General features: G+C 44.3%; 1 protein-coding gene across 5 annotated transcripts in view; it reads left to right on the top strand.

Moving 5' to 3' along the window:
- The window catches only part of LOC149305151 (proto-oncogene tyrosine-protein kinase Yrk), an 84,806-nt gene extending 60,581 nt beyond the window's left edge, over positions 1-24,225 (top strand). For 2 of the 5 annotated variants that reach the window (XM_089478950.1, XM_089478949.1), the window contains exons 5-13: positions 2,731-2,829; positions 3,476-3,579; positions 9,169-9,318; positions 11,901-12,065; positions 13,835-14,014; positions 15,205-15,281; positions 16,299-16,452; positions 17,890-18,021; positions 20,132-24,225. In XM_089478950.1, coding sequence (XP_089335076.1) covers positions 2,731-2,829; positions 3,476-3,579; positions 9,169-9,318; positions 11,901-12,065; positions 13,835-14,014; positions 15,205-15,281; positions 16,299-16,452; positions 17,890-18,021; positions 20,132-20,340 — 1,270 coding nt within the window. In that variant the 3' untranslated portion in view covers positions 20,341-24,225. Of the gene's footprint in view, positions 1-2,730; positions 2,830-3,475; positions 3,580-9,168; positions 9,319-11,900; positions 12,066-13,135; positions 13,292-13,834; positions 14,015-15,204; positions 15,282-16,298; positions 16,453-17,889; positions 18,022-19,816; positions 19,917-20,131 lie in introns of those variants that run through there. The other 3 variants (XM_089478951.1, XM_089478953.1, XM_089478952.1) reach the window with 3 other exon arrangements.
- Positions 24,226-27,939: the final 3,714 nt, after the last annotated feature.

Below are 27,939 nucleotides of genomic sequence, written 5' to 3'. Positions count from 1 at the left end.
TTGGATACGTCTGCAGCAAAAGGAATAATAATAATAATAATAATAATAATAATAATAATAATAATAATATTTATTTGTATACCGCCCTATGGCAAACCAATCCGGGCAATTGACAACAGTAAAATATAAAACATAACAATTAAAAACTAAAAAAAATTAAAAAAAGAAGAAGGAAATGGTAGGGCCACTGCGTGGAGAAGATGGCAAAATGCTAACAGGAGACAGAGAAAAGACAGAATTACTCAGCACCTTCTTTGCCTCAGTCTTCTCAGAAAAGGAAAAGGGTGTTCAATCAGAGGATAATGGAGCAGAGGACAGAATAGGGGAATTTCAGTACAGAATAAGTAAAGAGATAGTACAGGAATACCTTGTTAATCTAAATGAATTTAAGTCTCCAGGACAGATGAACTACATCCAAGGGTATTAAAAGAGCTGGCAAATGTAATATCGGAGCCATTGGCAATAATCTTTGAGAACTCCTGGAGAACAGGAGAAGTCCCAGCAGACTGGAGGAGGGCAAACGTTGTCCTGATCTTCAAAAAGGGGAAAAAAGAGGATCCCAACAATTATCGTCCAATTAGTCTGACATCAATACCAGGAAAGATTCTAGAGCAGATCATTAAACAGAGAGTCTGTGAACATCTAGAAAACAATTCCTTAATCACAAAAAGTCAACACGGATTTCAGAGAAACAAGTCATGCCAGACAAATCTGATCTCTTTCTTTGATAAAATTACCAGCTTGGTAGATGAAGGGAATGCTGTGGATATAGTATATCTTGATTTCAGTAAGGCCTTTGACAAGGTTTCCCATGACATTCTTGCAAACAAGCTTGTAAAATGTGGGCTAGATAAAGTAACTGTTACATGGATTTGTAACTGGTTGACCGGCTGAATGCAAAGGGTGCTCAACAATGGCACTTTTTCATCCTGGAGAGAAGTGACCAGTGGGGTCCCACGGGGCTCTGTCCTGGGCCCAGTGTTATTCAACATCTTCATCAATGACTTGGATGACAGAATTGGGGGTATACTTATCAAATTTGCAGATGACACCAAATTAGAAGGAGTAGCTAATACCCCAGAGGACAGGATCAAGATTCAAAATGACCTGAACAGACAAGAAAGCTGGGCCAAAGTTAACAAAATGAAATTCAACACAGAGAAATGTAAGGTACTACACTTAGGGCGGAAAAATAAAATGCACAGATATAGGATGGGGGATACCTGGCTGAATGAAACTACATGTGAAAGGGATCTTGGAGTCCAAGTAGACCACAAGTTGAACATGAGTGAATAGTGCGATTCGGCAGCTAAAAAGGCCAATGCAATTTTAGGCTGCATCAATAAAAGTATATTGTCTAGATCAAGAGAAGTAATAGTGCCACTGTATTCTGCCTTGGTCAGGCCCCACCTGGAATATTGTGTCCAATTCTGGGCACCACAATTCAAAAAGGACATTGAGAAACTGGAGCATGTCCAAAGGAGGACGACTAAAATGGTGAAGGGTCTGGAAGCCAACCCCTATGAGGAACGACTTAGGGAGCTGGGGATGTTTAGCCTGGAGAAAAGAAGATTAAGAGGTGATATGATAGCCCTGTTTAAATATTTGAAGGGGTGTCACATCGAGGAGGGAACAAGCTTGTTTTCTGGTGCTCCAGAGAACAGGACCAGGAACAATGTATCCAAGCTGCAGGAAAAGGGATTCCACCTCAACATTAGGAAGAACGTCCTGACAGTAAGGGCTGTTCGACAGTGGAACAAACTCCCTCGGAGTGTGGTGGAGTCTCCTTCTTTGGAGGTCTTTAAGCAGAGGCTGGATGGCCATCTGTCGGGGATGCTTTGATATGGATTTCCTGCATGGCAGGGGTTGGACTGGATGGCCTTACTGGTCTCTTCCAACTCTATGATTCTATGATTCTAATGACCTCCTCCCACATTGCCCCTGCTGTCAAAAACCTTCCAACAATCTTCTAACCCAGCCACTTTTCACCTCATCTACAGAATGCTGTTTCTTGTTAATGTTTCTTGGACATATACAGTAGCATTCTAGATTCACTAGTTTTGCAAGAGGATACCGTGGCACTCAAACAGTGTCCCTCAACAGGACAATCTCCTTTAAGTCAAACTCTTTGAGCCTTGTCACATGAGAAAAGAAAGCCAAAACAAAGTGGAGGTGTACCGACTTTCTTTGTGCCTCTCCGCATGTCGTCATAGTACTTCCGTTTTCTCCCCGAGAGAGATAGTTGTAAATGCATGCCTTTTGTCAAACAGATTTTTGCAGCATGGAAAAGGCACATTTTTATGACCCTGGGGAAGAAAATGGAAGTGCTATGATGGTGTGTGGAGAGGCAAGGAGAAAGTCGCTTCTTTCCCACTGCACTTTGGGTTTTCTTTTCTCATGTGATAAGGTTGTTTGTTCACGGGCAGATGTTTCTGGACACTGACTCCCATTCTCCCTCACCTATGCAGAGGTCTGGTGGGAGGGCCACAGTTTCTCACCTTACTGTAGCCCAGTACAGTAAGCTCAGTAGCTCTCCAGGGTCTCTCAATAGAGGTGTTTCCCTCTGTTGGCACAGAGTACCTGATCTCTCTAATTGGAGATGCCAGGGATTGAATCTAGGACCTTTCCCCAGCAAAGTCCTGGCTCTGCCACTGACTTGTGCCCCTTATCCCAGCTAAACTACCTAATGGGCTCTTACATTCTTTTTTCTCTCTCCTCTTATTTCTTCAGAGAGGGTGACTGGTGGGAGGCAAGGTCTCTGAGCACGGGAGCAACGGGCTACATTCCTAGCAATTATGTCGCACCTGTGGACTCCATTCAGGCAGAAGAGTAAGTATTGGAGCAGTGTGGCGATGCAGGCAAAGATGTGTTCATGGGATCCAGTGGGGTTTTGCAAAGATTCTTCACCTATAGCAGAAGACTGACATGGAGGAAGGTTCTACCTCCATGCCACAATGCATTTTGGAAGCCCACGAGTCAGATGACCTCCTGTGGTTAGGTAAGGAGGCAACCTTTCCCTTCCTTCCTCAACCTTCATTGTGTGGGTTTTTTTTTTTTAAAAAATGTGCATCAGGAATGTTTTAGCAGCCTTTTTCAAGTGCATCCACCACTGTATTTTCTGCTCCAACTTACAGCAGTTCTTGGGGGGTTGTGGCAGTGGAAACTTTACAATAATCTTTCCTCTTGAACTGGGAGAACTTTAGTCTGGGACTTTCTGCATGCAGGCTGGAGGGTTCTGGAAGCAGTAGTTGAAAGAAGTAACTTTTCCAAGCTGTGACTCCTCCTTGAGTTAAAAATTTCCCCTAAAACTATTGCACCAAATCATATTTGTGTATTTTAGACAAAACACCTTCTCTCTTGCCCTACTTCTTTGCTTTGTTTTACCCACAGGATTGCTTTGGGAGGGCCTTCTCTTTCTCTCTTTCTTCCTCCTCTCCACCCACCCCAAACATCACTTCTGCATCTCTTTTTCCAGGTGGTACTTTGGAAAAATTGGTCGCAAGGATGCTGAGAGGCAGCTTCTGTGCCATGGCAACCCACAGGGGACCTTTCTTATCCGTGAGAGTGAGACTACCAAAGGTAACACTGCACCAATACTTACTCACTCTCATAGAATCATAGAATCATACAGTTGGAAGAGACCACACGGGCCATCCAGTCCAACCCCATTCTGCCATGCAGGAAATCCAAATCAAAGCATCCCCGACAGATGGCCATCCAGCCTCTGCTTAAAGACCTCCAAGGAAGGAGACTCCACTGCACTCTGAGGGAGTTTGTTCCGCTGTCGAACAGCCCTTACTGTCAGGAAGTTCCTCCTAATGTTGAGGTGGAATCTCTTTTTCTGCAGCTTGCATCCATTGCTCCGGGTCCTGTTCTCTGGAGCAGCAGAAAACAAGCTTGCTTCCTTCTCAATATGACATACCTTCAAATATTTAAACAGGGCTATCATATCACCTCTTAATCTTCTTTTCTCCAGGCTAAACATCTCCAGCTCACTAAGTCATTCCTCATAGGGCATGGCTTCCAGACCTTTCACCATTTTAGTTGCCCTTTTTTGGACACGCTCCAGTTTCTCAATGTCCTTTTTGAATTATGGTGCCCAGAACTGGACACAGTATTCCAGGTGAGGCCTGACCAAAGCAGAATACAGTGGCACTATTACTTCCCTTGATCTAGACACTATACTTCTATTGATAAAGTCTAAAATTGCATTGGCCTTGTTATCTGCCGCATCACACTGTTGACTCAGGTTCAACTTGTGATCTACTTGGAGTCCCAGATCCCTTTCACATGTAGTCTCGTTCAGCCAGGTGTTGCCCATCATATATCTGTGTATTTCATCCCCCCCCTCCAGTGCAGTACCTTACATTTCTCTGTGTTGAATTTCATTTTGTTAGCTTTGGCCCAGCTTTCAAGTCTATTCAGGTCATTTTGGATCTTGATCCTGTCCTCTGGGGTATTATCTACTCCTCCTAATTTGGTGTCATCTGCAAATTTGATAAATGTGCCCCCAATTCTGTCATCCAAGTCTTTGATATAGATGTTGAATAAGACAGGGCCCAGGACAGAGCCCCATGGGACCCCACTGGTCACTTCTCTCCGGGATGAAATGGAGCCATTGTTGAGCACCCTTTGGGTTTGGCCGGTCAACCAGTTACAAATCCATGTAACAGTTACCTTGTCTAGTCCACATTTTACAAGCTTGTTTGCAAGAATGTCATGGGAAACCTTGTCAAAGGCCTTACTGAAATCAAGATGTACTATATCCACAACATTCCCTTCATCTACCTGCATCCCTAATCACCAGTGCAGGAGCCAGCCAGCATATACTTGCAAAGGCAACACCTGTTTTGATGCTTTGGCACCATCTCTGTCCTTTCCTTGGGCATGTCCAGCATTGGAGTCAGTCCTCTGCTGATGCACGGGGAATCACCTAACTCAGTGATGGGAACTGTGCAGACCTCCAAATGTTGTTAGACTGTGACTTCTAACTATGAAATTGAAAAGGGCCACTGACAAATGCAACAGAGTCTAGCAGTAATTCTGTATTCTGTTCCTGCATTATACACATTAAGTGGGTTCGATGTGATTAAGGGGAAGCTTTTGCCCCTGGTACTGCATGCTTTCCAGCAATATTGGTTGCTTGTTCAGCTGTCTCTAAGCAATAGATGCCCCTGTGCACTGTCTTTGGTTTTGAAACAGCCATGCTAAAAGCTGGACAGAGACCACATGGAGGGACACAATGCTAGGCTAAAGCCCCACTTATACTTTATCACCTGGGGGAGTGCTTGTAGATTGAAAGTCAGCCAAAACTCATTGCTGGTCACTTAGGGATCCAGTGTGTGTTAAAGAGGTGTGAGAGTTGGGCTAAGACTTGGGAAACCCAAGTTTAGAGGCTTGAAAAGCTTACAAAACTCACTGGGTGACCATGGGGCTGTCACTCTCAGACTGACATACCTTATAGGGTTGTTGTGATGATACAGTAGGAAGAGAACCTTGTATGCACTTTTTGCTGACTGGAGGCAAAGAAGATCAGATCAATTAATAAGATATAGGAACAGAAAGGAAAGTCTGGATCTATTTCCAGAACAGCTGCTGGTGTGTTTTTGTTGTTCTTCAGCCCCCAGACACTTTCAGAATCAAGTTCAGAACAGTCCCTGCCCTGAGCTTAAAAACTGAAAGAAAACAGCACACACAGAGAAAAGGGATTTGTCTTTGGACGTTATCACACAGGGCCAAATGGGAAGGTTAAAGTGAGGGCAATGCAGGGCCATCCAGGGTTCAAGGGCTGTTCTCCACAAGAGGCAGCAGCCAATCTGCAGGGAATCTGGGATGAATGGGAGGCCAATGAGGAGGAAGTAAATTCGCAACACTACCGGAGTTAAGAGTACCTTTTGCTTGCGAAGTGACTCCTTTCACGTAATGCCTGCCATGTGGAATGCAAGCCTCCAAAGACTTCGTTTGCCAGGGTGCCTTTTTCTTGGCAGACACAAGAGGGAGAATTTAAAGGGACAGACACACACTTCCCTGGCTTTCCTCCTCTTTGCTGCTTTCTCCTGGGAGAAGGCCAAGAGAAAGCCTTTGGAAGTAATGGAGGATATGCCCTGGAAAAGGAGGACATGGAATTAGGCAGGCTTCTGGCCCCAGCCTCCTCCTTTCTCTCTCTTGTGTGTCTGTGTCTGGTTTTGGAGCTTGCAAAGGAAGAGAGAGAGCATTATGGAAGTCCTCTTGGACAGGAGGGAGAAATGGAGGACATGTCCTGGAAAAGGAGGGCATCTGGGAGGCTCACCTTCCCTGGAACCAGGAAAGTTTATGGACCCTCTCTCTCTGACAGAGAGAGAGAGGGAGAGAGAGAGAGAGAGAGAGAGAGAGAGAGAGAGAGAGAGAGATGTAAATGGATAGATAGATAGATAGATAGATAGATAGATAGATAGATAGATGACTGAGAGAGAGATGACAGAGAGAGACAGATGACAGAGATAGATAGGTACGGTAGGTGGATGGATGATAGATAGATAGATAGATAGATAGATGGATGGATGGATGGGTGGGTGGGTGGATGGATGGCAGAGAGAGAAATGACACAGAGAGACAGATGACAGAGATAGATAGGTACGGTGGGTGGATGGATGGATATATAGATAGGTGAGTGGGTGGGTGGATGGATGGATGGATGGATGGATGGATGGATGGATGGCAGAGAGAGACAGATGACAGAGAGAGACAGATGACAGAGATAGATGGGTACAGTGGGTGGGTGGATGGATAGATAGATGGGTGGATGGATAGACAGACAGACTGACAGACAGAAAGATGGATGACAGACAGATAGAGAGATAGATATGGATGGATGGATGGATGGATGACAGACAGGGATCCTGCTTGGTCATGAGAACCACTGCGTGACCTTGAGAAAGTCACACTCTCTCAGCCTCAGAGGAAATAGGACTCATATGACTCTTGTGTGTATGTGTGTTTCTTTGTGGTTTGATGGAGTTTGTCTGCATTCCTCAGGCACAGCTTTTGTGGCTTTGGGGCAAAGAGGCTTCCCTCCCTGGTTTCACCTCCCTCCCTGCAGCATGTGGGGAGGGCATTTGTGGAAGTGACAGTTTGGAGCATGCTCAGAACAGATATTTCTAAGCAAGCAATGGGGATTTGTCCTCACCCATCTGATAGCCACATTCGATTCTAACCCTAAATACTGTGTCTTTAAACCCTTGTTGTGCTCTTGCATGTGATAACCATTAGCAAATGGGCTTCCTTTTCTGGAGTGACTGCACTTTAACCATTTTTGGGATGACAGCACATAGGTCACTGTATGATAAAGTCCTTAGCTTTTGTTGTACACTGCCATCTGCTGGCATATTATACAATATATCTCAGTTTCTCTGTCTAGAAATGAGATTTGAATTAGCAGAGGAGATAGAGGGCATGTCTACATAGGCCAAATAACATGGGTCTCAATTCCCAGCTCGGCCATGAAACCCAGTGGGTGACCTTAGGCAAGTCACATGCTCTCAGCCTCAGGGGAAAGCAATGGAAACCTCCTCTAAACAAATCTTGCCAAGAAAACCCATGATAGGTTTGCCATAAGTTGGAAATGACTTGAAGGCAAACACCAACAACAAGGTTTTCACAGTGTGCTGTCCAAATGAGTTATGGAACAACTATGGCATGAATTCAGGCCTTTTCATTGCCACGCGGTTTTAATACAGAGAAAAAAGTGGGGATCTACTCTGGTTTTGCATGAAGCAGTTCCTAGGCACACCAGCTCAGAATCCTACAAATCAACTCTGAATCTTCAAACTCTCAAACAGTCTCAGAGCTCATTGGCATCATGTCAGTGTGAAGCCCTACATCTGTTGCAGCAGGAGGTTGCTGGTGAGGGTCCCCCCCCCAGATAATGCAACATTTAGGTGCTTAGGGAACATTACTTCAAATACTACAAATTTGGTGCCAAAATAAAAGAGCTATGCATTGTTTTCATTGTCCTGCTTAATTGCTTTTTTATTATTAAAAATAATATCAAGTATGCTGTGTTGCATGTTTTAAATTGTTTTTCATGTTATGGATACTTCAGTTTCATTTTAATTTTGATGTTTTGTTTGTTTTAACTATGGAAACCCCTGAAAATGGTGGTCTGTAGGTGCCTGTTTTAACTCCAGAGGGATACTTCAGCCACCAAACCATGCAATGTCCCTCCGGAGTAAAAAGAACCTAGCTTAGGTCGCGAGTGTACCACTGGCGCACCCGTGATGTAAGCAATGTGCAGCGATGTGCGGATGCTGCATGTCTCTTGCATAAAGATGGCGGCCCCCATATGGATGGGAGGCCGCAATTAGGCCGCCGTCCGCATGTAGTAGGGCTCGGAACCATGAGGTTGGTGCGTGGTCTAGAGCCCTAATATCGTCACCAGGACACCGCTTCCTGGTAGTGTGTACTGGGCCTATATTGTGTTTTAATAGTAAACCAGCTTGAGTCCTGGTTTCGGGGGGGGGGGGGAGCAATATATAAACAAAACAAGAAACAACAATAAAAGGCCTAAATACCCTGAAGGCACCCGTTCTTGTTTGATTTTGGAAGCTAAGAAGGGTGGTTAATACTTGGATGGAGGACTGTCAAAGAGTACCAGGTCCTGTAGGCTATATTTCAGAGGAAGGCAATGGCAAAGCAGCTTTGAGTATTTGTTGCCTAAGAAGTTTATTACACTGGGGCTGATTTTGACATTAAAGAGAGATTAAAGCACATTTAAATCATCCTGCAAATGAAGTGGAAATGGCAAGTAATTGCACGAATGATTATCACACGCAAGTGCACAAATAAAGTGATATTGGAAATACATTGTCGCTGAAATCACGAAAGTAAGAAGACACGCATTAATGCTTATTTGTGACTACTTTAATGGTGGGTTTTGGGCAATGTCATGTGAAGTCATTACACATAATTACGTGATTTTTCCAGGATATTCATGGGAAAAACTCCCGATCTCCTTCATGTGATAAACTCCTAAGACAACCCTAGGAAATTCATGGGGTTTCCCTAAGTCAACAGATTACTTGAAGGTACATAAACACAACAACAATGACAACGACAACGACAACATAAAATATGTGAATGTTCTGCCCATCTATACTGACTCACCTCCATTCTCTGATCTCTTCCGACTAGGTGCCTACTCACTATCAATTCGGGATTGGGATGAAGTGAAGGGTGACCATGTCAAGCATTATAAGATCCGGAAGCTGGACAACGGAGGTTATTATATCACCACACGGGCCCAGTTTGAGACTGTGCAGCAACTGGTCCAGCATTATATAGGTAAAATGAAGGACTCACATGGTTGAGAACGAGACCTCAGGAGAGTGGCAACCAAAGTCAGAATCTGGCCCTCAAGGTTTTTGGGGTTGTCAACAATGTTTCTGGTTATATGAATTTTTTTTTTTTTGGGGGGGGAGGTATTTTATGGAAAGGGGTGATTGTACCTGCCTTACATGTAGAAGGTTCCAGGTTCAAGTTCAGGCATTTCCAAGTAAAGCTGCAAAAGGCTCTGTGTCTGTAATGGCAGAGAGCTGCTACCAGTAAGGGATAAACTAGATTTTATGTTAATGGTGTATGTTTTGTGAAGATTAAAAGGGTGGAGGCATACATGTACGTCAACATGTAGCACTTGGGGAGGATTAAGCCATGCTGCTGATTAAAAAATGCTTCCATCTCATGTAACAATTAAGATTAGGAAACAAGTATTAGTAAATTAGGAACAAATGAAGTAGGAAAATTAGCATTTTTTAAGGTTAATTGCTGTGTGTTTGTGTGCATGTGCAGGCAGAGAGATTCAGCAATATCCTAGCTGCAGTGGGACTGGTAACCCTCTTTTTCCTGTGCATGGTATTTAATTAGAAACCAAGGCTTGGAAAAAATTAATTGGTTACCTTTCTGTGCTTTGCACCTTCACTTTGGCAAGTGGGTGTGCCATTTTCAGGCAGCCCAAAACTTGGTCCAGCCTTGCAAGAATTAACAGTCTACAGAAAAAATAGCAGTATTTATTTATATCTATTAGGCCCGGGACAGACAGTCCCGAAGCGGCGTGCTGCAGCCGATTCTAGGGTTAGGGACCGCACACCAACCCCATGGTCCCTATCCCTAGTACGTGCGGGCGGCGGCCTAATGGCAGCCTCCCATCCACATGGGGACCGCCATATTCATGTAAGCAATGCACATCATCCGCACATCACTGTGCATCACTTATGTCATGGGTGCACCAATGGTGCACTTGTGATGTGCAAGCGGCGGCCCAACCCCCCCCCCCCCCCCAGTTTTTCCAGATTCTTTTTGGGGCGGAGGAACACTGGGCAGTTTGGCTGATCTGGCATCCCTCCGGAGGGAAACAGGCCACTGGCAGCCTGCCCTTTTGGGGCGGTCTGTCCCGGGCCTAACTTCTTTGTTATCCTTGTTTCCCCTTTAACCTTACAACAACCCTGTGAGGTAGGTTAGGGCAAGAGAGATTGTGTATGAATGATTGGCTCAAACTCACTAGCAGAGTTTTGTATTTGAATCCCCCCAGCCTAGACCAACCTACTTCCTTCCAGTGACTGTCACTTAGAATGCACAGAATTGTCTTCTCTGCATTTTGGAAATGCAATCCTTATAAGTTGCCTGCTTTATAGATGCATACGGGAATTAAATTTGGTGGATTACTGATGCCAGTATCGAAGTTTTGCTGACATGAAAGATATCCTGAAATCCCAAATTCAATCTGTTTCTCTTTTATTTGCTTTCCACTGAAGGTGGGAAATAATTGGCAGCTGATTGCACGAACTCAAGTAGCGTTCTGGTTAAGGTACTTGACAGAGAACAGATTCAGATCCTCCTAGTTTTTGTTGAGCCATGAAACCTACTCAGTGGTCTTGGGCCAACTACTCTTTGTTTCATCCTAATGTCCTTCACTGTATTGTTGTAAGGAAAACATATGAGGAGGAAGAGAATGAAGTATTGTGCTTTGCCATCATTGGGGAAGAAAGAAGGTATAAATGAAAGGGATGGTTGGATGTGCAAGGTATTTGAGCATGGAGCACCCATTAAAAGCCAAGGACAGGATCACCAGCTTCTTATCCCATTTAATATAACCTCTTTTGATGTGCTTCCCATCCATGCCCATGGCCTCCAACAGCTTGTTTCTGTAGAGACAAAGGAACTAGCTTTGCACATCTCTACCAGATTTTATTTAAAGTTCATATAGACAAGAAGAGGACAGCACAATGGGACAGAGCTGAGTTGGAGAACTTTGTGTCTTCTAATGTTTTGGCCTATAGCTCCCCTCGGCTCCACCCAGCATGGCCAATGGGAGTTGTAGTTCAAAATATCTGGAAATCCACTAGTGCCCCACCCCATTTCCCTACCCAAGAGGGCAAGTATAATGACATCCCCCCAGGCCCAGAATAGCACACTTCTTTTGTGCCAAATAGAATAAATCTTACTAAACAAAGAACCTCAAATAATCTGCCTGTTCTTGGGTTTATGTGTAATGATCAAAGTTCAGAAGACTTCCTTTTTTGGACTGTAGCTCCCAGAATCCTCCAGCTGGATGTGGGATTCTGGGAGATATAGTCACAAAAAGAAACTTTTCCAAGTTCTGGTAATAATGACTTGTCTATCTGTGTAGTCTTTCCAGATGCCTGGACTTAAGTAAAAATGACTTGGATGCACACGACAACCAATAGCATCACTATGAACTGCCACCTCCTAGTGACAAAACAGCATTTCTCTTCTTTTGTGACAAATTTCTTCCATGCCTTTTAATTTCTTTCTTTCTTTCTTTCTTTCTTTCTTTCTTTCTTTCTTTAAAAACAATATTTCTACCACTCTGGTTCCATTCTCTTGCATTTTGGGGCTCCTTCTGCAAGAGAGAGCTGCAGGGCTGTGCTGCCGCCTAGCTGTGTCGTGCCACAAAGGGATGCCCAAACTGGCTGACTTGTCCGTCAAAACTAAAGATGTTTGGGAGATCCCACGTGAATCGCTGCAGCTCATCAAGAAACTGGGCAACGGGCAGTTTGGGGAAGTGTGGATGGGTAGGACTGGCCTCAAGAACTGGGGAGTCTGAGCCTTAAAGGAAGGAGGAAGAGGAAGGATGTAAGACCAGTGCCAGCTCAGTCAGTTGTAAGGGATTAAAGAGAGAATTTCAGCATCGTGGAGGAAATTGCATCAGGCCAACTTGAACTTTAGCTCAATTTAGTCTTCAGCATAAGCAGAGCTGGAAGAGGTTACTCCCTGGAACACAAATCCTAGAATCTCCCAGACAGCAGGGTCATGTTGGGCATTCTGAGAGTTGCAATGATAAATAATAGCTTTTCTGAGCCCTGCAAATAAGTATAAAAAGTAAAGGAATTTGGCAACAAACTGTTACTATAAAATACAACAAAATAAAAAAAAAATCCTTAAAACAGCAATACTTTTAGTGGCCCACTAAAATGTGCAAAATACCTCCTTCAAGCTTTCATAGCTTGACTGGCTTCTTCATCAGGCAAAGATGTTAAAAATCACACAGGAGAAGAAAAGTGACAATGTTGGAGTCATGGGCTCTGCAACATTTTGTTTCAGATGTTACTTCTCTTGTCAGTTCAGATGGTCTGTAAAGATCTCAATGCAGGCAGAAGTCACTCCCCATCTTGGCCATGTGTAGACTAGAGACAAAATGGAAATAGAAATCAATTAATAAAAAGTCAGCTCTATTGGCAACAGAGAAGTAACTTCCCTTGAGAGCCAGGTTGTCAATGTTACTGTAAATGTAAGCCAAGGGCTCTATCTTGTGGTCAAAACAGATACTGCAGCTTCACAATATGAGTTTATTATTATTATTATTATTATTATTATTATTATTAACCTTTATTTATGAAGCGCTGTAAATTTACACAGCGCTGTACATGCAATCTTTTTAGTTAGACGGTTCCCTGCCCTCGGGCTTACAATCTAAAAAGACATGACACAGAAGGAGAAGGGAGTTTGTATTATGCTTATCCTCTTCCTCCTCCCTGGGCTCAGTTCTTGAAGGTGCATGCTGAATTCATCACTCCATTTTCCATCTCATTCTTTCTCCATCATTCAATCCATCCCACCCCCACCCCCATTGCACCCTCTCCAGAGTACAATGATGGCCTCTGCCACCTACTAACCAAGACCTGCCCCATTCTGAAGCCCCAGACTATGGGACTGTCTAAGGATGCATGGGAAATCATGCGCGATTCCATACACTGTGACAAGAAGCTTGGCATGGGATGTTTCGGAGATGTGTGGATGGGTAAGGCTGGGGTGTATTGCTTCTGTTACGTGGCACAGAGCTTGAAAGACACACAGCCACAAAGGGCATAGATAGGAAACCCAAATGGGGTGGTGGTGGGGTCATAGCTCTCTGTAGATCAGTTTATCTTAGGAGCATGACCTGATATCACTAGATTCTCCATCCCTACTTCCACACAGTTTGCTTTGGAGGAACCTTATTCCTTCCAGATATTATATGAAACCAGTTTATAAAGCTTAACTTTGGGAAGAACACATGTATATGTGGAACCCTAACAGATGACAGCTCTTAAGTTTGATGGTCTCAATGGGGTGTATGCAGAACTGATTCTTCACCACCAATCTTTTCATTCCAGAAGCATTCCTATCATTATACATTTCACAATCATTTTTGGTTTGAATTAGCACCATTCTGATCCAGCCAGTTTTTTCCACCCATTTCCATCTTCATATGGGCAGTGGGCAGGGAGGGTTGGAAATGAGATCAATTCTGGCTCTCCATCCCCATTCCCTCATTAACTCTGTCTCTTCTGGATGGCTCCAGGCACTTGGAATGGCACCACCAAAGTAGCAGTGAAAACGCTGAAACCAGGCACCATGTCCCCAGAAGCATTCCTTGAAGAAGCCCAAATTATGAAGCGCCTCCGACATGACAAGTTGGTTCAACTATATGCTGTGGTCTCAGAAGAGCCAATCTACATTGTCACTGAGTTCATGAGCCAAGGTGTGACATGGCTTTCTTATTTGTCATCAGGGCTGCTGGGAGGGCAGCAATGGACATTGATGTGCAGGGGGCTATCAGCAGCTTTTGGATGACCAAATGCTTGTGGTGAGGTGAGCTCGGTGATTGAAAACACCAGTTAAAGAAGTATCACGGAGAGCTGCACTGGGGCTTTTTTAAATCTCCAGAGCTGGAGGTATAAGAGTTTCTGCCTCTTCCTCGAGGAGTGGAAAGACATAAAGAGAAAAATCTCTGGTTTGCAACCTATTACTTCATCTCTCCTTTTCAGACCTCCAGGCCCGTTTGCCTGCACTGATGGGTAACATAGGAGTATAGGTTTTTGTGTGAATGCAATAAGTACTTTCTGTAGGAGCGGTGGTAGAGTTTGTTCAGATACTTGGTTCAAATAATCCCAGTCTGTTTTACCCTGGTTTAGGTCACATAATTATGCTGCAGCTTGGTTACTCTAGCACTCTGTCTCTATTGCTGGTGGGCCAAGAGTTTTCACTAATGGTCACTTTAAGTTTTAGGAGTGCCATTTTGACTGTTTCAAATGGGGGGAAAACTTGCAAAGGCTGGGATAACAGCATACAATCGTGTCCTGGAGAAGATGTAACCATTTAGGGAAGGTTAGAGTGGGATACCAGAAAGTCAGGATTTGGTTGAAGAGCACAATGTGCTGCATCCCTACTAGTCTAATGTAAAACTGGAAAACAGTAAGGAGACAAACTCCATGTGTTTTGAGATGGTCAACTGTTTGTTTAGGAAACACAACAAGTTTTGGCCTCAGTGAGAAAAGACCTTCTGCAGAGGCCTGAGAATTTAAAAAACCTTGTTTTCCCACAATGGTCCGTTGTTTTGGAGAGTGTTCTCAACTCCAGTGAATTCTGCTAAAGGCCCCTGAAGAAGGCCTTTTCTTATTGAGGCCGAAATGCACGTGAGGCTTGTCTCCTTACTGTTTTCTGCTTTTAATGTGATTTTCAGTACTCTCTTCACTACTAACAAAAGTAGGAAAGAGCTAGTTTAGTGGAGTGGCTCCACCATAGACATCATTGCTCTGTCACTTGATAGCCAGGGAAGACTTCCCTTTGAAAAGGCAGAGCAGACAGGGGCAGAGGCAAAGCTGCTAGAGGAAGGATATGGGGAAGGAATCCTAACAAGTGTGGCTGATCTCCAGACTCTTTCTTTCACAGGGAGTTTGTTGGATTTTTTGAAAGATGGAGATGGCCGTTTCTTGAAGTTGCCTCAACTGGTGGACATGGCAGCTCAGGTAACTGGGAGTAAGCTGGGGAGTCTGAATTTATTTTAAAATTAAAATGCCTTTATGAATAAATAATAAATAAATATGCCTTCCATTCCATTTTTAGCCTTCCTCATTAAATCGCTACCCTATCAGTTAAAATTGACTCCCAATAGGTTAATCAGCTATTCTCTATTTTTGCTACAACAGTCTGTCATTGCAAACTTTATTGGAGTACCCTTCTGTGCTGGTTTTTCCTGGAGTAAATTCCACTGACTGTAGTGAGATTTATGTGTTAGCAAATGGGCATAGTACTGTCATTATAGTTAGCTGAGCACTGTGCAGCAACAAGTTCCTTTATTACCTTAAAGCAGTGCTTCTCAATTATTTTCTATCATGCCCCCCCTAGGAAGAAGAAAACATTTCGCGCCCCCCGCGCGACTGTAAATAGTATCATTTGTCTATAAAATTGTTATAACAGAGCCTCACGCCCCCCTTTACGGAGCCTTGCGCCCCCCCTGGGGGCCCCGCCCCACTATTTGAGAAAGGCTGCCTTAAAGCAACACAAATGAATCCATTTGCCTTTTTAATCCTGAGTGTATGAGAGAATTTTGTTTTGGCTTGCCCTGCTGTCTTATCTACTATAGGGAGTTTAAGGCAAAGCCTTTTTATGGAAAGGAGTTCTAGCAGGGCTGGTTCAAGATATTTTGCTCCCTGAGGCTAAGAACAAGATAGCATCGCACTCACATTCTCTGGCAGTTGAATATTAAAGAATGGGTAGCCTTTTGCACCATATTTGAAAGCAGCAGGTTAGATTAGAGGGCAGAAGGCAAGCTGTTTAGCACACAGCAATCTCCTCCAACATCTTGCTGCTGCTTTCCAGCATCTGCGGCTGGAGGTGACTACCTAGCTCCATCTAACAGCAGGACTTGCCCCAGGTCCTAGCCTGTGATGAAGAGCACCCCTCTGGGCAGTTGGACACAGACGAACACCATCATTTGAGTCATCTTTGTCAATGCTGCATTTTCATTTCTCCATGTAATTAAGATTGCAGCTGGAATGGCTTACATCGAGCGGATGAACTACATCCATCGAGACCTGCGGGCTGCCAATATCCTTGTGGGTGACAACTTGGTGTGTAAGATTGCAGATTTTGGCCTGGCCCGCCTTATTGAAGACAATGAGTACACAGCTCGCCAAGGTAAGCTCTTAGACACACCCGCTAAAGAAAGGAGTGGGCAACCTAGGCCTTTGGCCTGAGCTAATATGGCCTTTTAGCTCATTTCAAAATCCCCCTGCAAGCGATTATAGAATCATAAGAGTTGGAAAAGACCACAAAGACCATCCAGTCCAATCTCCTGCTATGCAGGAAGACACAACCAAACCACTCCTGACAGATGGCCATCCAGCCTCCATTTAAAAACCTCCAAAGTAGGATACTCCCCCACACTCCAATTAATATTAATTAATCACTAATACAATTAATTTAGGCCCCTGTAAGGTTTCTCTGTCTCTTCCTTGGCAGCCTACTAGTGAGGGTGGCATAGAAGCAAAAAGAGAGAAGGGGAGGCAGAGAGGGGTGGATCCTCCTACTCTTGACTCATGCCCTATCCACCAGTCACTGCAGTCCCATCTGCATGCAATTTCTAATAGATTACTCATAAGGGAATGTGGGCCTTGACAGGAAAAAAGGTGATCTGACCTGCTCTAAGGAACAGAGGAAACTACCTTATAACAAGGTCACACTGTGTGTTCACCTAGCCTAATATAGTTTCTCTTGCTGATAATAGTTGTCCAGGGATTTTTGGCAGAAAACATCTATCATCTATTCAGTTGAAAACCTCAGGGATTGACAGTGATCATCTGCACGCAAGGCAGGTGCTCTGTCTTTCGGCTTAGGTCCATTCTCTTTTTAGGAGTGCCCTATATGGATGGACTAAGTCTGTTCAGAGATGTGAAGTGGTATGTTGGTCTGGTAGGGTGCTGCAAGGATGAAATCTAGGCCCTGCCAGTTCAGTAGTTTGGCAGCGAGCGCTACATTGGACATTTGTTGGGCAAAGGCCAATGTGGTGTAGTGATTGAAGTGTTGAACTAGGACTTGACAGATCCAGGTTCAAATGCCAACCAAGCCATGAAATTCATTGGGTGACCTTGGCCTCAGAGCGTTGTTGTGAAGATAAATTGGAAAGGTCAAGAGCTATGAGGAGATTGGAGGTAAGGCACAATATAAATATAATAAGGAATGACTTAATAAATAAGCTTGAGCCTGACATCCCCTAGCTTCATGCAACTCCCATCATCCTGAAACATCATAGAAACCATAGTTCAATTCATCTGTAGGGTGCCAGACTGGGGAAGGCTGAACCAGATGGCTGCAGCCCAGAGCATCATTCCTGCATAAATTAATAAAACATTTTTCTTTTTGGCTTCAAATGCAGCTTGTTTCTTGAACTTGTGATGCCAAGGGGGGGGGGGGAGTGGTGATCTCATTTCTCCCATGGCAATGAAGACTTTTGGCCTTGCTGATCATACTGACAATCAGGCAGAACTGTGAATAAGCAAATGACTTCCAGCTTGTGGCCACATCCCCTCCTTCCTCTCTGTCTCTTATTCTTTTCTTTCACCTCCTTTTCATCAGGTGCCAAGTTTCCCATCAAGTGGACAGCCCCAGAAGCTGCCCTTTATGGCAAGTTTACCATCAAGTCAGATGTGTGGTCCTTTGGCATCCTCTTGACTGAGCTTGTGACTAAGGGGCGGGTACCCTACCCAGGTAAAATCTCTTTCTCTATGTGCCTCTCATACAGCAGAAGAAAATTGTGCAAAATTGTAGTTTAGCAAGGCATCTTGCCTTCTGGAATGACCGTACCTAGGATTCCCTGGGGGAAGGGGAGAGGAGAGTCATTCCAACTGCTGAGATGGTTTTGGTGTGTACTGGAAATACATCCAGAGCCACAAAATTTCTGAAATCATCTTCTAGTCAAAGCTTGGAAAAGTTAGTGTTAGCACTCATTCAGTAATGTTAGTTCAATAAATACGTACTTTGCTAATACTAAACAATACTATTAACATAATTAACTTGAGAATTGTTCTTAATGTTAATCATTTGTTTCTCCTAACAAAATACAAACAGTTTCTGTTGAGGTTTAATCTCTGAAGCTTAATTGCCTTTTTAAATAGATTTGCTGTACAGTGAGCTTCACAAGGACCTGAATGACATGAAGGAAGATCAAATTAACAGGCTATATGCCCACTATGCCATTTTTATTCAGGCATAGCTGTGTTAGTCTGGAATATCAGTATGCAAAGGGATCTTGTAGCACCTTCAATACTGACTGTGCAAAAGAAGTTTGTAACTTATGGTTTTGTAGACATGGTCTGATTTCTCAGATGCATAGAATGAACTGTTGCCTAAGAAGGACTTTTATAAGCAAGCTATATGAATAGCCATAGAAGCACAAAGTTTTGCATTGTATAGCTATTCGTATAGTCTGATTATAAAGGTCCTTCTTGGGGAACATTTCACTCCATGTAACTCAGGAAGTAGACCAAGTCCATGATATGTCATTTTATGTTTACCTTAAATTACACCTACTGTTGTTGTATTTGATATAAAATTATACACTTAACATTACTAAAAATGGCCAGTTCTGCAAATTATCTGGTTATGGGATGGAAACAACTTTGATCACCTTGGTGATCTTTGCTGGGAACTAGACTGGAGGAATGTAATCCTGTTGCTTCTGCTGGACCTCTCAGTGGCACCTGAAAACATGATATCTTTTGGGGCTGCCTCTCTGGGTTGAGACTTGGAGGCACTGTGGTTCCATTTCTTCCTGGAGGGGCCAGCCCAGAAGGCAATGCTGGAGGAACTCTTGTTTTACACCTTGGTGGTTAGCTTGTGGAGTCCAATAAGATTCTGTTTTGTCCCCCATGAAGCCACTGGGAGAAGTTGTCTAGAATTTGGAGGGGGGTGTCAGGTGTCACGAATATGCTCTTTCTCTCTTTTCCACCTCATTCCAAGGAAGCTGTTTTGGTTCTAAACCAAGCCTGTCAGGAGTAATGGACTGGATGAGTGTGAACAAATTGAAACTTAATCCAAACAAGACAGAGTTGCTCCTGGTCGATTGAAATGCATATTGAGGAATAGGGGTTCTCCCTGTGCTGGATGTGATTACATTCACCCTGAAGATGCAGGTTCAGCGCTTATATTCCTGGATTGAACTGTGAACCTGAATGCTCAGGTTTCTGTGGTGGTCAGGGGTGCTTTTGCAGTTAAATCTAGTGCACCCACGATGCCTGTTCCTTGAAATGTCCAACTTGGCCATGCCTTAGTTATATCCCGATTGTATTACTGTAATGCGTTGTACCTGGGGTTGCCTTTGAAGAGTGACTGGAAACTTCACCTGGTCCAAAGAGCTGTCACCAGACTGTTACGCAAGTTTGTATAACATAGGTTCATTTACTCATGTTGGAAAACTGTGTTCTCTCTAGGCATTTTCTTTGTCCTCCAGCATGATTCTATGGTATGCTTCCACTAGAAATAAACCGAGTCATCTTCTCTCTAGGCATTTGTAGGTCATTCAGCATGACTCTGCGGTGAACATCTAGTCTAGTGGAAGCATTCCATAGAATAACTCTGGAGGACCTAGACAATGCCTAGAGAGAACACTGTGTCGTTCATTTCAGGTAAGAAAAATAGGGCTCCAGATTATATGCAAAAATCATATTATGGGAAGGGTCTTGGAATAGATCCCTCATGTAATGCACAAGCTGACTGTATTTATTCTTCACACCATATTCTCAAATTTTGTTCCAAGTGTAGCAGTACAATTCCCCTGCCTAGATACTCAGACCCATCTATCCCTGACTCCTTTCTGCAGGCATGAACAACCGGGAAGTGTTGGAGCAAGTGGAGCGGGGCTACCGCATGCAGTGCCCTGGGAGCTGTCCTCCATCTTTGCACGAACTGATGGTGCAGTGCTGGAAGAAGGAGCCGGAGGAGCGACCCACCTTTGAATACCTCCAATCATTTCTTGAAGACTACTTCACTGCCACAGAGCCTCAGTACCAGCCAGGAGACAACCAATAATAATGGCTGGGGTGCTAACTGGGAATCATGCCATGGGCAGCTGAGCCAGCAGGACCTTCAGTGGGTCCTGAGTCTGGGGGACTTGGCCAGACACAGAAAAAGCCCTTTCTCACTCTGGGGGTCAGGATCCAAGAATACCCTTTGTTTCATACAACTGGGTTTGGATGCCTCATTTGCTCTTTTCCTTTCCTTTTTTTATGATTCTACCTTTTTTTTTGAGTTCGGATTTTATGTTTTATGTTCTGTGCTCTTCTTTTGGGTAACTGCTGTGCCAACTTTTGGAATTTCAAGAAGGATAAAGAACCAAGACTAGGGCTGGGTTGGTAGGGAGTGCGGATAAAAAGCGAACTTCATACAGTATATTAAACAGAGGCTGGATGGCCATCTGTTAGGGTGCTTTGATTGTGAGTTCCTGCATGGCAGGAGGTTGGACTTGATTGTCCTTGTGGTCTCTTCTGATTCTATGATTCTATGACTTCTCTTCACCTGAGTTATCTTTCCTCTTGCACTTCCTTCTACATCAGTCTTTCCCATCATGGCATCCTCAAAATGGTTTGAACTAAAACTCCTATTAACCCCAACTGACATAGCCATTGACCAGTGATGGTGACAGTTGTAAATCCAAACAAGTGGGGAAGGTTGTCCTTTTCTGACCTCAGGCACAGGTAAACTGTGGCATTCCATCATTGTTGGACTGCATATCCCATATTCTCTTGGTGTTGCTGACGCTCTCTGTGGAAGATGAGAGATGGAATTCAGCAATATCTGGAAGGTACATTTACCATTCCTGTCCTACATCTTTATGGAAAGTTCTGGTATTGGACAGTGTCTGTCTCCATTTCTGTCAGGCCTAATGTTCTCAGTATTGATGTGAATCATGGGAACTTGCAGCACAATCTATAAAACCCACAGTTGCCATCCCAACCCATCCAAGAGAACACCTTGAAATTGATTATTTCTGTGTTTAATGCTTTTGTCCCCATTCTGTCCTCCTCATCCTTGACCTTCTGTGTTCTTAACCTGACCTTAACCAGTACTATTGAAGCCATAATCCACTGACTGCATGATTGCGGGTGGAAGGTTGTTACAGAGGGCAGCCTAAATTGGAGAAGGGAAATTGCAAGTGTGGGATGTGTGCCCTGCTGTCATTTAGAGCTTGCATTTCCATAGACAAAAGATGATGGGAATTGTAGTCTCACATCTGTTAGGCTGGTTAAACTGCTGGTTTCCTTTTCTCATTTATTTTTTATAGTGAAATAATATTATTTATCTAGAAAAGAAAAAAAGATGAAGAGGAAACTTCTAATTAAAGTTTCCCACCCCAAACAGGGAACCAAATCTAAATTATTAACAGGCAACCCAGCACTGATCTCCCGGCTTTGCTGAACAGAAATAAATAAAAGCAGGGGACCACTCTTTAATGTTATAGAATGATCTTGGCAGGGGGTGAGGGAACCTTGATAACTGGCTGTAAGTGCAGTGTAGAAGTGCCATTTTGAGCCTTTTTTTGTAGTTGATCATGGAAAAGCAATGCCTCCACAATACTAAAGTGCCCTAGTATGGAAGTGACTTAGCAAACTATCATCCCACTTCTCTTTCCAGACCAATTCATATTTTATCCTGATGGGTATGTTTCAGCCAGTATTCTGAGCTGCATGGACAAGTCCATGGCTACAGGTGTGTGTGTGCGTGTGTGTGTTTGTATGCATGTGTGCACAAGTGTACAACATATGTGCAAAGACAAGTGGCTAACCACAGTTGAGAAGCAATCACAGCTTCTGAAAGACCATATCACTATCCTGCTTTCCCACCTTTGCAAATAGAGAAGTGGCTAACACAAGTGGTGAAAGTGACATTGGAACCAGGGACTGTTTATGACGAGATTCTGGGCAGCTGTTCAAAGATACCCACCTTTGGGCTGAAGGTCTTCCATATTATTCTAAGAAGTAGCAAGTCCCATGACTGAAATTTGCACCCAAAGCTCACTACAGCTGTTCTGGGATTCAAATACTCCATTCATCTGAAATAGGGACCTTAGGTCCTCCAGGTTTTCTAGATTGCAGCGCCCAGAATCTATTACAGTTGGTCATGTTGGCTAGGGGTTCTGGGAATTAAAGTCAAAAATACCTGTGGGGTGGGGGCTAAACTCAGGATTCTAGTAGCTGAGGAAGGATCTGTGACACCAAACAAGATGTATGTGTAGAGTGCAGCGATCTATTCTTGATGCTTCTCATCTTTGCTGCTTATTTCTGCCTGGAGGACAGTCCTTCAGGATGGTGGAAGGTCCTCCCATACTTGGAAGAATGGGTCAGATGTTTGTCCTACTGGATGACCTTGTTTTAGCCTTTGAGGACGAGCAAGTCCTACCTTGTTCACCAGTAAAAGATCCCATTCTTCCTTCTGGAAACGTGAAGCACTGTCCTGATTCTATACGCTGGAAATGTCAGCATGCATGTTTGCCAGAAATGAGTTAAGAATATGTTCCCCCCTCCCCCCCCCCCCCCAAGTTTCAGATTCATATTAGTGGAATACCTTTATTGGATGCAAGATCTTTGGCTCTCTTTCTCAAGCAATGTTTACAAATGTCGATTTTCAGGGGTGGGAAAAATTGGAGATAAGAGAAACCCTGAGGTTAATGTCATCATGGCTGCATGATCACAGCCTTGAGATGGAATGGGGATGTAGGTGTCTGCAAAAGTTCAGTTGGGCTCTAGAACAGTGGTTCTCAACCTTCCTAATGCCGCGATCCTTTATTAATTTATTTATTATTAATTTTATTTTTATACCGCTATTCCTTGGAGATCATAGCGGTGTACAGAAAATATATAAACAGTGTAAAACAACAAAGCCCCTCCAACCCCCCAATTATACAGTTCCTTTAATACAGTTCCTCATGTTGCAGTGATCCCCAACCATAAAATTGGGGTGTCTCAGTCCCTAAGACCATCAGAAATATGTGTTTTCCGATGCTCTTAGGTGAACCCTGTGAAAGGGTCATTCAACCCCAAAATTGAGAACCACTGTTCTAGAAGGTGGTATGGTGATAGCTCCAGGTTTTCCTGGGAGCTGTTTGTCCCCCACTCCCAATTTTTTTAAAGTAAAAAAAAAATCCCCTTGTTATTCAGACAAAGGAATTTTAATCATCAGGCTCACAAATAAACATGGCATCAGCGCAGAAGCAAACAAGGCCAGACTGTTGGAGACAGGAGTAGAACCTTTGAACATGGTGAGTCTGAAAGGTCAAATACAACCATACATTAAACTCAGGGTGTATCCGCACTGATGGGAAAACCCGGATTACTGTTGGGGCATCCAGATCCATCAGGAGGATGAGCTGGCTGCACAACTGGTACCCACAACAGCCAATACCAGCACCTGTCTTGGCCCTGGTCATGTTAAAACACAGATGTGCTGGTACCCACCTGACAATGCTTTCCCTCCATTCCCGTGTTGGTGTGCAATCCACACGCTCAGGATTCTCCCGAGTTTCTGGACTGATTCAGAGCAAATGGGGATTCTTTTTACTCTGGAGAATTGTGCTGGAGTGCCAATGGTACCCACGTATTGCCCATTTTGGCCCCATGCATCATCTTAACAGGTGAGTGTGAGAACAGATTAGGAATTTTTCTTTTCTTCCTTGTGGATACAGCCTGAGTCCAGCGTTGAAATATGACTGAGCAGCAGGACTTCTTGGAGAGAAGAATAGACACAAGCATCTTAGAAACATGGCGAACAAGTGGTTTAGATGTCAAACCCAGAGTGAATCTGCCCGTTCCCCATCCCCATTCAATGAAGCTACCCCTTTCTATGCCAAGTTGTGTGTATGTGTTTTTTTAAAAAATAAATCTGTAAATAAAGAGAAATAAACCTTTCTAACAAGGGGCAGCATGTGAGTCTTTGATGAGAGGAATGCTCTGAAATTTAGCCTGAATAAACATCAGAAATAGTTAATTTAAGTTTAATTCAACACCTCCAGTCTATTACCATTTTCAACAATAATTTAGAAATTCATTATTTTAGTCATTAGGCACCAACAAGCTTTTTGTTTTTGTTTTCAAATAGAAACAATTGCTGTTTCTCATTAGTTTAATTTGGTACTGGCCATTTTTGTAATTTAAAATCACTTTTCCACTTTAATGAGTTAATAACATAATGAATTAATTAACAGATTAATCTGATAATTTCCCCCTACATTTCAAAATTAGCAAACTTAATTCATTTAACGTTCACAGGTGCTTTACAGTCCACCCAAAAAGGGCGGTCTGCTGGCGCCGCTGGTTGCTGCGTCCGGGAACCGCATCGGACAAACTGCACGATTCCCAGACGCAACAAAAAGAAGCTGCAAAATGCAGCTTCTTCTTGCGGCATGGAAATGGCGCCACAAGTCCCCAATGGCGCACTCACGGCATCATTTCCGCCACGCGATGTGTAGAACGGGCACTGCCATTTTGTAAGCGCCAAGCGCGTTCTAGGGTTAGGGGCTTCTGGACATGACGCCCCTTTCTAACCCTAGTACGTGCGTGGCACGTACTTTTTGCCCGTCTGTAATGGGCCATAGTTTGCTTGTTAGCACTGAAGTTTCAAGCACAGATGCAAAATTAAATAAGCTCAAAGACTACCTATTATAGTTGTCTATAGCCTACAGTAGTCTAGGGTTGCTGCTACACTGCAGAATAAATGCAGTTTCATGCCGTTTGAACTGTCATGGCTCAATGTTATGGAATTATTGGGATTTGTAGTTCATTGTGGCACCAGAGCTCTCTTGCAGAGAAGGTGAAAATATCTCAAAACTACATGTCAGAATTCCATAGCACTGAGCCATGGCAGTTAAAATCAAACTTTTATTTCGACAATGCAGATTCAACCCATATGAGCTAATGCTCTCTCTTTCTTTCTCTTGCATGGAGTGGGGGGTAGGGTTGCCATAAGTCAGGACCTCCAAACCGGGACAAATGTAGGACAAATTTTTCAAATGTAGGACACATTTTTTTAAAATGGAGAACACGCGAAAAAAATTGATGATTTTTTAAAAAAAATGTTAATATAAATGCCTGTTTCTTAGGCATGATCAAAATGGAGGACATTTGGGCATTATTTCTAGACAGATGGCAGAAATGTACTTCCCTTTCTGGCCAAACACCCCCAACCTAGAATCATAGAATCATAGAATCGTAGAGTTGGAAGAGACCACTAGGGCCATCCAGTCCAACCCCCTGCCATGCAGGAAATCCAAATCAAAGCATCCCTGACAGATGGCCATCCAGCCTCTGTTTAAAGACCTACAAGGAAGGAGACTCTATCACCCTCTGAGGAAGTGCATTCCACTGTCGAACAGCCCTTACTGTCAGGAAGTTCCTCCTAATGTTCAGGTGGAATCTCTTTTCCTGTAGCTTGCATCCATTGTTCCGGGTTCTGTTCTCTGGAGCAGCAGAAAACAAGCTTGTTCCCTCCTCAATATGACATCCCTTCAAATATTTAAACAGCGCTATCATATCACCTCTTAACCTTCTTTTCTCCAGGCTAAACATCCCCAGCTCCCTCAGTCGTTCCTCATAGGACATGGCTTCCAGACACTTCACCATTTTTGTTGCCCTCCTTTGGACATGCTCCAGTTTCTCAATGTCCTTTCTGAATTGTGGCGCCCAGAACTGGACACAATATTCTAGGTGGGGCCTGACCAAAGCAGAATACAGTGGCACTATTACTTCTCTTGATCTAGACACTACTTTTATTGATGCAGCCTAAAATTGCATTGGCCTTTCTAGCTGCCGCATCACACTGTTGACTCATGTTCAACTTGTGGTCTACTTGGACTCCTAGATCCCTTTCACACATAGTTTCATTCAGACAGGTGTCCCCCATCCTATATTTGTGCATTTTATTTTTCCGCCCTAAGTGCAATACCTTACATTTCTCCATGTTGAATTTCATTTTGTTAGCTTTGGCCCAGCTTTCTAGTCTATTCAGGTCATTTTGAATCTTGGTCCTGTCCTCTGAGGTATTAGCTATTCCTCCTAATTTGGTGTCATCTGCAAATTTGATAAGTATGCTCCCAATTCTGTCATCCAGGTCATTGATAATGTCATCCAGGTCCATTCCAAAACACACACAACAGCACATTTGGGCATTGAACATGGCTTTACTTAACATGGCAATCTCTTGCATCAGAGGCTTATTCCATAACCAAACCCCTTGGGTTTAACACCTAGCATGGTTTAACATGGCTATGCATATTGAACATGTCAAGGTGGTTTCACCGTTCTTGCACCAAGTGTACTTCTCAGAAGTGTGTGTCAAGGGACTTTGGTTTTTCTTCACTGCGCATGAGTTTGTAAAAATCACAGAAATTTACATTGGCCTTGCCTCAGAACCAAAAACACACAGAAAAGGCACGTTGGAAAGTCACACTCTCTCGGCTTCAGAAACAGTGCTTGCATGCCTCTCAAGCTGACACATATCTTCTTCATCATCATCATCATCATCATCATCATCATCATCATCGCACTATCATTGTCAAAACAAGGGAGACTTGTTAGCATTAAAAGCACCCCCCAAAAAACCCCACCTTGAGGCCTCTGGCCACTCACTCACCACCTCCTTCCCCTCCTCCTTTTCCTCCCCCTCCTCTTCCTCCTCATCCCCCTCCTCCATTCGCCTGGGGGCTGGGGCGGACGGGGTGGAAGAGGAGGGTGGTGCGGTCGCGCGCAAGGCGGAGAGGGTGGCGCGCAGCCGCTCGCAGGAGGCAAACCGCCTCCACCTTCGCCTCCTCCACGTGGCCGCATGGCCTGGGGAAGAGGGGGCGGAGGAGGAGGAGGTGAGTGGCGCGGCCGCGCAGGGAGGTGAAGGCAGACGGAGCCAGCGCCTCCTGTGCGCGGGGAGGAGGAGGAGAGGGGGCGGAGGAGGCGGGGGAAGGTGGCGCGGGCGCGCGGGGAGGCAGGGAGGGTGGCGCACCTGCGCCACCTTCCCCCGCCTCATCCGCCCCCTCTCCTCCTCCTCCCCATGCACTTGCTCCGTCCACCTTCACCTCCTCCACGCGGGCAGGCGCGAGGCCTGGGGGCGAGGGGGCAGAGGAGGAGGGTGGCGTGGGCGCGCGGGGAGGCACCGCCTCCAGCTTCGCCTCCTCCGCCCCAGGCAGGCTTTGCTGCCCTCCTCTTCCTCCCCGCCTCCCCGAGGAGGAGGAGAAGGGCAGCGAGGCCCGGCAGGGAACTTCCCGGTTGCAGCCGGGTTATGACAACCCTAGTGGGGGGTGTTCTAGCTCTCTCCTTCAAGCTTGTTTTCCTTCTTCTTTGCTTTAAGTCTGCTTTTTTGCTTCTTTCTTTTCCTTCTGTGACACAGAACCACACCACACCTTGCAAGGAAATCTAGGCAAGAGCAGCTGAATTGCCTAGAGCTGGTCTGCTCAACATTGGATCTACCTGGGCCCTTCATATCCACTGGGGTTTGGTTCCAGGACCCCCCCCCCCAATGGATACCAAACTCTGTGAATGCTCAAGTCCCATTAAATAAAGTGGATAAAAATGTCCTTTATATAAAATGGCAAAAACAAGGCTTGCTTTTTAGAATTTTTATATATATTTGAATAGTTTCAAGCTGTGGATG

This window comes from Sceloporus occidentalis, unplaced genomic scaffold (assembly GCF_023333645.1).
Source record: "Sceloporus occidentalis isolate IW3139 unplaced genomic scaffold, rSceOcc1.0.p SCAF_13, whole genome shotgun sequence".
NCBI lineage: Eukaryota > Metazoa > Chordata > Lepidosauria > Squamata > Phrynosomatidae > Sceloporus > Sceloporus occidentalis.
This window is presented reverse-complemented; position numbering and strand designations above follow the sequence as displayed.